Consider the following 11,187-nt stretch of genomic DNA (forward strand, 5'->3'; position numbering starts at 1 on the left):
CCTAGAAAATGTGACAGAATATTTGGGAGAGCCTAAGAAAACAAATCACTGACTCATCCAGATTGATGGCCATCTTTCAGGTACCGGGTACCATGTTAAGCACTAGAGGCACAACATTCCTGCCCTGGTGGGATTCTAGAAAAGTGCCTCTTGAACTCCTCCACCTATCACCTAGTTATCGAGCAGGTAAGACCCTAGCAATGTTGGCATTTCCTCAGCAGTCTCTCTGCCTGCTCTTCTTCCTCCTGATTTTTAGCTGTGGAGAATCTCAGCACACTCAGGATTACACATATATACTATTTTCCCCCTCTCTCTTTCTACTTTCTCCCTAGGGGCGCTCCTCTGGATAGCATCTATGAGCTGAAGATTGTCAGATGTAGATCTGCAATCAGACAGCTCCCTGAGCTTTGGTTTCATGTTTGTTTCCTTGTCTTCACCTACTGGATATAAAATAGTCTTCTCAATACTAAGTTCAAGTCAAAGTTTTGCCTCCCTTCTTCAAACCAGTTCTTCCCTCAGCTTGTTCTATTTCAGCAAATGTCATCCATGTCTCTAAGTTGCTAAAAACTCAGAAGTCATCTTTGGTTCTACTCTTTTTGTCATCCTCTTCAATTAAACCATCACTGGTTCTATCCACTGAACCTCAAAAATATGTCACAGTTCAATCCACTTCTCTGCATGTTTACTGTCCCCATCCTACTCCAATCTACTTTGACATCTCTCCCCTAGAATACAGGAGCCCTCTAACACATCTCTCCAGTCCATCCTTACCCTTAGGTAGCCAACTACCTTTTAGAAAGGTAAATCTGATCATGTTACCCATTATAACCAACACCATTTAAACACCTCCAATGTGTCCCTATTGCTAATTAGAATAAAATCCAAAGTCTTCACCACAAAGGGTTTCTCAGCCACAGCATGGCCTTCCTGCTCATCATCTTTTTCTTTCTTCTCTCTCTCTCTCTCTTTTTTTTTTTTTTTTTNCACAAGAAGGTGCAGAGGAGAAATGATTGGGTTGTGAGAGTCTTAACCCAATCAGTGAATTAGTCCCCTGATAGGGATTAACTGATAACTGAAGTGGTGGGGTGTGGCTGGAGGAGTGGGAAGAGGGGGATGTGGCTTTGGGGAATATATTTTGTATCTGGAGAGTCAAGTCTCTCTCTCTCTCGCTCTCTCTCTCTCTCTGCTTTCTGATCACCATGTGAGCTGTTTCCCTTTGCCACACTCTTCCCCCATGATGTTCTGCCAGTCACAGCAGTAAAAAAGCTGACTAAAACACACGGTCAGACCTCAGGAAGCCATACTTACGTCTTCAGGTGAGACTGAAACCTCCCGCCTCCCGGCATCCTCCTGTCTTAGCACCTGCTTTATTAAGCAGAACTAATTGATTGAGGTGTCTGTCCCTCCATTATCTTGCGGTGTGCAGATGCCACAGTGTGTGGCACATAGTGCTGACCTGGATGAAACTTACGTGGGTTTTCTGTGTTCATCTAGTTTATTTCTAGTTTAGTTTAATGGAATTAAACCACATTAAATTTTATTATACTACATTATGATTGGCATTATTAATAAATTTTTGGTTTGGTGAAAAGGTTAAAAATATACCAGCCTGGATGGAATACTAGCTATTTAGGCTGAAGACATTTGAAACACCTCAAGTTCAAGATGATCACTTTGACCTTCATACTATTTTTTTAAAGCAGATGAAATTACCATATGAAAGACATTTTCCTCATGCTAGAAAGATAGGCAACATCCTTATCTTTAAGGATGAGAAGTTGAGACTGAGAGAATACGGTACAGACCTTGCTAGAATAACTTATCTTTTAAGCATCCCACATAATTCAGTCACATTTTCAGAGTTTGCTATTCTTTGTCCAATTCAGTGTATAAGTAACTGACTAACTGCTTCTTTGGGTCTTTATTTATTTATAAGGCCTCCCCTGCCACATGAAACTTGCTAAATTAATTTGTATGCTTTTCTCCTGTTAACCTCTTATATGTCAGTTTAATTCTTGATCCCAACTGAGACTCTAAGAGGAAGGAGGGTAATTTTCTGTCCCTCCATAGCCAACCTAGCTGCTACATCGGCATAGAGGAAGTTATGTATTGAATTAGAAGATGGCTGAATGAACAGATACATAGAAATTAAACATTTCTGCTTCCTAATTATAAAGGATAATATAAATAGCACTATATGCATTTCAATTTGTGAAGTTATAGCATTCCCTAAATAGTAAAATATTTAAATGGTCAAAATAAGGATTTAAAATGGATGTATTCATACTTGAAATATATATTTATAAATTCAAATTTCCTATATATTAAATAGCTTAAGACATACCATTTATAATATATGTAAGGTATTTTACATGTAGTATTTAATATAAACATACATAAGAAACAGATAAAATGGTAATTTGAGTTTACATAGTACATTGATACAAACACACATTTGCTAATTTTCTGTGAAAACAACTCCATTTATGAGAAGCTCAGAAGCCCCAAAGACCTTCAAGTAAATGAGGTATCTTCCAATAAAATGAAACCTGCTATCAACAGTAAACATCTTTCATACAGCCTGCCTATAGGTCGATCTTAATACTACAATTCTAACTTGAATCAGAGAATCAAAGAGTGTGCCATGTCATTGACTCATCACTCAAGTTGTGACAGTTTCCAGACAGTGAAAACAATGTCACAGAGGGTGGGGGTGGGTGGGAACCACACCAAGCTGGCAGGAGGGCGGCGGCCAACCCCCTAACCCACGCCCCCTAAACCCCCCCCACACTGTGCTCCCGAAGAAGCACAGAACATGCAGCTGCTTCAAAACTGTCTGCACACGGCTAGGAAAACAAAACAACACAATTCTTGTTTTTTTCCACGGGTGAAAATTTCACGTGGGCAGGAATGCTTTGTGCTTCTAGGTTAGCTTGCTTCTGTAGCACCATGTTAAGTTCAAGGGAAAATGGCAGCAAGTCTCATCCCATTGAGTGCTACCAGCTGCGAAGGCACCCTTTCCTTAATCCTGCAACAGACATAATGACACCGCCTGGACTACCCTGCCAGTGTCATGGGCCCCTGCGAATACTTGCCACAGAGTATAGTCTCTACTGAGGCCACTTCCTATTTTCTCCTGAGTCCTGCTTAGCATTTCTTTCCTAAATCATTTATGACTTTCAGTGATTTGTTAGAGTAGGGGGAAAATGTATGTTAGGCAATAAAGAAGGGACCTCAGAGGTTAGATGGCACCCACTAGCCCCTGCTGTCTCTTTCCCTCCCCATAACTGATATTTCTGTCTGGGCTACCACAGAACTACCAAATGATTGTTCTGATCATGCAGCAAGTCTGGCTCTCTCACAGATGCAAGCTGCTAAGCTGCTAATGACTAGTAGACTTAGGGAGGCAGGGAACAAAATTCGTCCCTTCTTGTTTGCAAAGTTATGTACAGATATGGTTTACTGGTGGTAGATCATTATAAAGCTGCACTTTGGAGGTCATCTATTCCACCTTCCCTATTTTACAGATGGATAATGGACACCTAGAGAAAAGAGGGTACTTGTCTAAGATCGAGTTGATAGCCGAATCCACATCAGAATTTAGATCCCCTAATTTCTAATCCAGTATTGCTTCTAGCATGGGAGGCTGCTTCTTAGTGGCAATAATGGCTGCAAAAGACAAATAATGCTAATCTTAAAGCGACCACTAATACTAATGTGATATTCTGTTGATCTATTACATTCTGGGACTCTGAAAATTACAAACAATCTTTGTGTCACCCCTCAGGTAAATCATTTACTATGCCTAAGGCATATAATCTTCAGAAAGTTTTATCATTTGATACCCACCTCCTTCAAAAAAGGATCAAGCAACAAAATCCTGTACACATATATAATATGTAAACATCTAATTATCTATTGCAATATAGGGACAGAACAAATCAAACCTGCCCAGTAGCTAATTCACAGCTTGGTCACTGAGCCACGCTTTTCTCTATGGCTTTTCTTGATCTAGGTTATAAAAAAAAACAGTCTTCTGACTGAAGCATTATCTCCTTTTTATTTTTCTGAGCCCACCATGTGATGGAAAATCTAACAAGCCATAACATGGGCTTCATCATCAATTCTGCCCTTTCATGGTATGTGAAATGGTTTAAAGGGGAAGGAAAGCAATACCACATCAACTACCTCTCCCTCCCCCTCTACCCAGTGGTACAAACATGGTTGACTGGAGCTGCGTTTTTTTTTTTTTGTTGTTTTTTTTTTTTTTGTAGATAGATGGACATAATACAATGCCTTTATTTTTTATGTGGTGCTGAGAATCGAACCCGGGTCGCACCCGTGCTAGGCAAGCGCTCTACCGCTGATCCACAATCCCAGCCCCCGACTCCCCAGCTGAGTTTTATACACATGTTTTCCTTTCTTTGTAGCTGCTGGGGCTCCCTTAAGTTTTCTCTTATCTCACTGGTAAGTGTTTGTAGTTCTGAGGTTTCTTTTTAATTTTACCCAAGGACAGAAAATTTCTTTCTTGCTCAAATTCAGGAGACTTTTAAACTTTTTTTTTTTTTTTTTAATTTTAGCATATTTTCTCCTTTACCTCTTCATATCTCTTTATCATTTTTCTTACATGTAGTTCCCTTACCCTTTTCTGCCTTCTTTTCTGACTTGCTGTAATGTTCTTTCTGTCAATTCTAGTTTTCTTTATTTCCATTTTGGATAAATCACACTTGACATAATTGATAGGCTCCTGAAATCTTGCGTATAAACAAATCATATTTGAAATAAATTAGGGAATCTTATCCTGCCCCAACTCATCACTGAATCCTTGGTACTTACTGTGAGCCACCTTAGAAAATGAACAAGCATCCCTCCAACAGATTAATAAGAGGAAAAGAAAGAAAAAAGAAGCAAGACAGGGAGTCTTAAACAAGGCACTTTCAAATCAACTGATAGTATTTGATGTGTTCTTTTTTTTCTCTGATTAGCTTTCACAGCACTTGTTCAAACAATTTTTCAAAATCCAGCCTCCTCAATTTTCTCTCTCTGCATTTTAATAGAACTATAGATAACATAAGCCATCTCCTACCAGGAAGGATGATGTACTGGAAAGAGCATGGCGTTTTGGGATGTAAGACCTGATGCCATCCCTGGTTCCTCCACTTCTACCTGTGTCAGGAAAGTAACTTTACATTTCAGAGCTACCTTTTCTTGCTTTAAAAATGGTGTGTGCCCAGGGACCCTGAGGCAGGAGAATTTCTTAAGCCCAGGAGTTCAAGGCTAGCTTGGCAACATGTCGAGACCCCTCATCTCAAAACAAAACAAACAAATAACACAAAGCAATCAATACTTATTGAGAAAATTAAATCTCTTCCATTACTTTCCTTCTTTATTGGAAAGTTCTCTCTTTTGACATCCTCAGTTTACACGTCTTTATTTGTAGATTATGGCGTTGTACGGTCTTGCTAAGAAATTGACCTTTGGATCTCTGGTATTGTGAAATCCGGGAAAGTTTTGTCTCCTTTAAAACTCACACCTGTGCTTTAGAAATTTTTTTTCATACTAAAATTCATTCTAAGAATGAATACTAAGATCAGAGTCTGCAGCATTTGGAAATTTACTGTCCTATCTAACCATGATGATATTCAACAACCGTGACACACAATAACAGCATTTTGCAAACTCTCCCAGGGCTTGTTGTGCCTAATGGAGAATAGTAACATCAACTTTGTAACATCAATCTCTGTCTTTTCATAAAGCACTATGCAGCATTAAAAATATTTAAGCACCATGGAATGAAATTGGATAAATTATGCTATGCACACATATGAATATGCCACAGTGAATGCCACCTTTATGTATATCTATGAAGCACCAATTTAAAAAATAATAAGTAGAAGAAAGACCAGTAGAATAGAGAAAGGAGAACAGGGGGAGGAGAAAGAGGGAAAAGTGCTGGGGACTGAAATGAGACAAATTATACTTCTATTCTTTCTTTTTATTATTATTATTATTATTATTATTTTTGGTACCAGGCATTGAACCCAGGGGCACTTAACCACTGAGCCACATTCGTAGCCCTTTTTTATTTTGAGACAGGGTCTTGTTAAGTTTCTTAGGGTCTCACTAAATTGTTCAGGCTGGCTTTGAACTTGCAATTCTCCTGCCTCAGCCTCCCAAGTTGCTGGGATTACAGGAATGTGCCATCATACCAGTTGACCAAATTATATTTCATGCATGCATAATTATGTCAAAATAAATTCCAATATTATGTCTAACTATAATGTACTAAAAACATTTAAAAATATTGAAGCATATTATAGTTGCATTGTTTTGAGAGTTTTGCAGGAGTTGCATAATTATCATAAGATAACTGGAAGCACACTTGGGAAGGGGGTAAAAAAATCAAGCAAAAAAGCTAAGATTAATGACCACCCCACAAGGTTTCTCATGTAAATTAGGAATTCAGCTGAAGTTTCTGCACATCTCAATATCTCTGCTTGATGTTAATGTGTTTCTTTTCCTGCATATCATTGCAAAATGAATGTTAATTAATATTCTTTTTTTTTTTTTTGCAGTGCTGAAGGATAGAACCCAGAGTCTTGCATATGCTAAGCAAGTGCTCTACTTTGTAGCTAAATCTTCAGCCCAATATTTCTAATCTTAATCTCTTTTCTGATCTTTATTATCAATTTATCACAATATAGAGTCTATAACTCAGTTATTAACATTTGGTTCACTATACTATAGGGGGAAAAATCTGCAAGGTGACCAAGATAACATAGAAAACCAGGAATAAATTCAGAGTTAGATTAGAACAATATGCCATGCTTCTCTTTTTACTCCGTGATCACCTGAGAAATTAAAACTTTTTTTTTTAAAAAAGTGGGATTCACTGTGGTGTATTTTTACATGGACATAGCATAATTTGGTAGATTTTATTCCCCAATACTTCCCATGACCTTTCTTCCTCCCTTCCTCTCAATTCCTTTTGAAAATTCACTTTTTTTTTGAGGGGAGGGGAAGTGTTTACTAGGGATCGAACCCAGAGGGGCTTTACCATTGACATCCCCAGCCCTTTTCTATTTTTTATTTTGACACAGAGTCTCTCGAAGTTACTGAGGCTGGCTTTGAAATTGCAAACCTCCTGCCTCAGCCTCCTGAACTGCAGGGATTATAGGCATGTACTACCATGCCTGGGTTGAAAATTCACTCTTGATGTTTGCTGATCTCACCAGCTTTCCCTTTCTGTCCATCTAAATTCTGTGGGAATTGGCTCGCACTCCTCATTTATTCTCAGCAACCCACAGTGCTCCATGCTGATGCCACAAAGTGACCCACATGAAGATGAATTGAACCATCTGTACTCCCATCATCCCAGTCCCAACTTCCACAAGAGCCTGCTGAGCAACTGGAGCAGTAATGAGATGAGCAGAGGACCTGGCCAGGACATTCAAGTCTCAGCTCTCAATAATTCTAGCTGCGTGGCTTGTGACAGTCATGTAATCACTCAGCCTAAGTTTCCTCATCGTAAAAAGGGAATAAAATTAGCATCTGCTTCACAGGATTATTTCAAGGATTACTTGGGAAGCTCTCAGCATAGTGCCTGGTACATAGTGAGAGCTCAATCATTATCATTGCTATTTTGATGATGATAATGAAAAGGACAATATCACTTAATTTTCAAGCACATTGTTAGAATTAACTTAAACAGCTCTGCTCTTGACCCATTCATCTGTTTTACTATGAAGAGATTCCAATTCTCTGACTTCATGCCAAATGCCTATTCTAACTCTTCAAGGACAGAAACTGGGTCTTATATTTCTTTACTTTTACTAGTGTCCAGCAAATGAATTGAATATGATAGACATTCAATACATATTTGTATTTGAAAACAACAAGGACAAACATTGTTACCAGCAAATTCTAGTAGAGAGTGCTAGAAACTTCAAAGACTAAACTATCCAAGACTTCTTGGGGGATTTGACTTTCTTTTTTTTTTTAATATTTATTTTTTAGGTGTAGATGGACACAACACAATGTCTTTATTTTTATGTGGTGCTGAGGATTGAACCCTGGGTCCTGCCCGTGCTAGGCGAGCGCTCTACCGCTGGGCCACAATCCCAGCCCCGGATTTGACTTTCTTTCCAGGTTAGTTTGCACAAATTTATATGTAAGTGTTGACAGCAGTGCTGTGAGTGCAATTATAAGGGTGAGAAATGATGTGCTAGAAAACAAAGCATGTGCAGTAATTAAAAAATAAAGTCACATTGATAAATGATATGCAACATTTACTGCATGAGGATTCTTCTCCTTTAAAACCCACACCTGTGCTTTAGAAATTTTTTTTTTCATACTAAAATTCATTCTAAGAATGAATACTAAGATCAGAATCTGAAGCATTTGGAAATTTACTGTCCTATCTAACCATGGTGATATTCAACAACTGTGACACACAATAACAGCACTTTGCAAACTCTCCCAGGGCTTGCTGTGCCTAATGAATGATAGTAATGAACAGAGAATTTTGCATTGGAATGGGAGAAGAGATGGATTTTAGATACTATAATTGATACTATAATTGATAGTAGCTTTTAGATACTATACTTTTAGTAGCTTTTAGATACTATAATTGATTTTAGATAATATAATTTTATATACTATAATACTATAATATAAATGGCTTTTAGATACTATAATTCTCTCAGTTCTGAATTGCACAGAGAAATAGGGTAGTAGTGTACATTCTTTGTAAATGGAGAAAGTGAATATAGTATTTGTGTGCTCATGCGGGTGTAGATATAATGTTATGAACTAGAGTTACAAGTCAAAGGAACATAAAATTTGGAATTCACTATCTGTGTGCTCAAGTTTCCACATCTGCAAAATGGGAATACCAGTAGCCCCTTCACTGGGTTTTTAAAGAATTATTATATAGGTTAGCAATGTATACCCAAGGGTCAGGGACACAGTAGAAGCTCTTCCACATAGGGCACATACTTAGCAGATTATAACAATTAACCAGAGTTTAAAAAAAAAAAAATAAAAAAGACTGACTATTCCTTGTTCTTCAGACATACTTGGGAAAATCTTGTATTTGGGTTAGTAATTGTAAAACCTAGATCTAATTGTACAGACATGAAATTCCTTACAAAGCAAGGAGTCACGCCTGTGGGGATGGAGTAAGGCTGGCCCCTGAGGGGAGTCCTCTGCTTCATGCTTTGGAGTGCACTACTACTCTGTGCTCTGTCCCAGCAAATGCCTCAGAGGCTCAGTCTGAGAGCCCCTTCTCCATGTAGCCAAACTTTAAACCAGCCCCCATGAGAGAACATCAGTGCTCAAAGGATTAGGGCCATAAGCGAGAATGCCACCCAAATCCCCCGGGGAGAGGCAAGCCCAGAGGGTATTTAGATACCCGGCTTGGACTGGACCTGGGATCCCCAGCGCCTTCTCCACCCCCAAGCCATTCCCTGGGTACTCACTGCGCTCTAACAGTGGCCAGCGCCGGCGCAGACCCGGCGGTCCGGATGCTATTGGTCTCACGTGTCTCCCGCAGTGGCCTTTGGTGCGCCCCTACTGCCAGCTCCCGCTCTCAGGCGGTGCTGGCCACCAAGCCTCCCGGTGGGGGCACTGGGTGGCAGCGATGGCCGCGGCCACCTATCAGAAGGAAACTTGCTGAATAGTCCAGCTGCGGGGCGTGCAGCCCGGACCTGTGGTCCCCGCTAGCTGTCCAAGAGGAGGCGGGGGATTCCGCCACTTGTGGGCTGTGCTTGTGTCGCCTTGAGCAAGGTAATTCTCTCTGCACACTGCATTAAAAATGTGGGTAATCCAGCCTGTGTCATGAGACAGCGCAGACTGACTCATCGAGTCAGCGCACAGCAAGATAGGATAATGGAGACACTCTTGCTTTGGGCTCCCACCGCCTGGGAGCAGTGGCACTCTTGGCGGCACTCCTCCAGAGAAGTTTCCCCGAGGTGTTCTTCCTCTAAGCTCTCAGGACCGCCCAGCTCTTACCTCCCCCTAGCGCCCTGGTCTAGAGCCAGCAGAGTGCAAGACCACCCACTGGGATGAGGGAAGAACTTTCATCTGTATTTGCTTTCAAACAATTAAGAAAGAAATTAGTTTTGTCAATTTTTTCAATTGTTTCTTTTATTTCGATTTCATTGATTTCAGCTCTGATTTTAATTATTTTTTGCCTTCTACTGCATTGGTTGTGGATTTGCTCTTCTTTTTCTAGGGCTTTGATATGCAGTGTGAGATCATTTATTTGTTGGCTTTCTTTTTTTGAGGAATGAACTTCATGCAATGAATTTTCCTCTTAGTACTGCTTTCATAGTGTCCCATAGATTTCAATATGTTGTGTCTGTGTTTTCATTTATCTCTAAGAATTTTTTAATTTCCTCCTTGATGTCTTCTGTAACCCATTGTTCATTCAGTAGCATATTGTTTATTCTCCAAGTGATGTAGGAATTTTTCTTCCTTATTTTATCGTTGATTTCCCATTTCATTCCATTATGATCGGATAAAATGCATGATTCATTGGAAAGCTGGGAATGGAACCACCATTTGACCCAGCTATTCTCCTTCTCGGACTATACCCAAAAGACCTAAAAACAGCATACTACAGGGACACAGCCACATCAAAGTTTATAGCAGCACAATTCACAATAGCTAGACTGTGGAACCAACCTAGATACCCTTCAATGGATGAATGGATTAAAAAAAGTGGCGTTTATATACCATGGAATATTGCTCAGCACTAAAAAATAACAAGATCATGGCATTTGCAGGGAAATGGATGGCATAAGAGCAGATTATGCTAAGTGAAGTTAGCCAATCCCTAAAAAACAAAGGCCAAATGTCTTCTATGATATAAGGGGAGTAACTCAAAATGAGATAGGGAGGAAGAACATGAAAAGAAGATTACCACTAAATAGGGAAGAGAGGTGGGAGGGAGAAGGGGAATTGCATGGAAGATGGAAGGAGACCCTCATCGTTATACAGATTACATGTAGAAAGATGTGAGGGGAAAAAAAGAAGTGTGTCACATTAGATTGGGTAGAGAGAAGTGATGGGAGGGGAAGGGAGGGGAAAGGGGGATAGCAAGGGCAGCAGAATAAATAGACACTAGTATTGCTGTATGTATATTCGTGTCTGTATAACCAATGTGATTCTGCAACCTATACACTC

At 39.7% G+C, this 11,187-nt stretch overlaps 1 protein-coding gene across 7 annotated transcripts in view; it reads right to left on the reverse strand.

Moving 5' to 3' along the window:
• The window catches only part of Il12rb2 (interleukin 12 receptor subunit beta 2), an 81,746-nt gene extending 71,762 nt beyond the window's left edge, over positions 1 to 9,984 (reverse strand). For 3 of the 7 annotated variants that reach the window (XM_048815167.1, XM_048815165.1, XM_048815169.1), the window contains exon 1: positions 1,714 to 1,792. Coding sequence is in view for 2 of the 7 variants with exons in the window: in XM_048815165.1 (XP_048671122.1) it covers positions 1,714 to 1,716 (3 nt within the window). In the remaining 5 variants the exon portion in view is untranslated. Of the gene's footprint in view, positions 1 to 1,713; positions 1,793 to 9,479 lie in introns of those variants that run through there. The other 4 variants (XM_048815166.1, XM_048815168.1, XM_015484885.2 and 1 more) reach the window with 3 other exon arrangements.
• Positions 9,985 to 11,187: the final 1,203 nt, after the last annotated feature.

The sequence above is a fragment of the Marmota marmota genome, unplaced genomic scaffold (genome assembly GCF_001458135.2).
Source record: "Marmota marmota marmota unplaced genomic scaffold, marMar, whole genome shotgun sequence".
Lineage (NCBI taxonomy): Eukaryota > Metazoa > Chordata > Mammalia > Rodentia > Sciuridae > Marmota > Marmota marmota.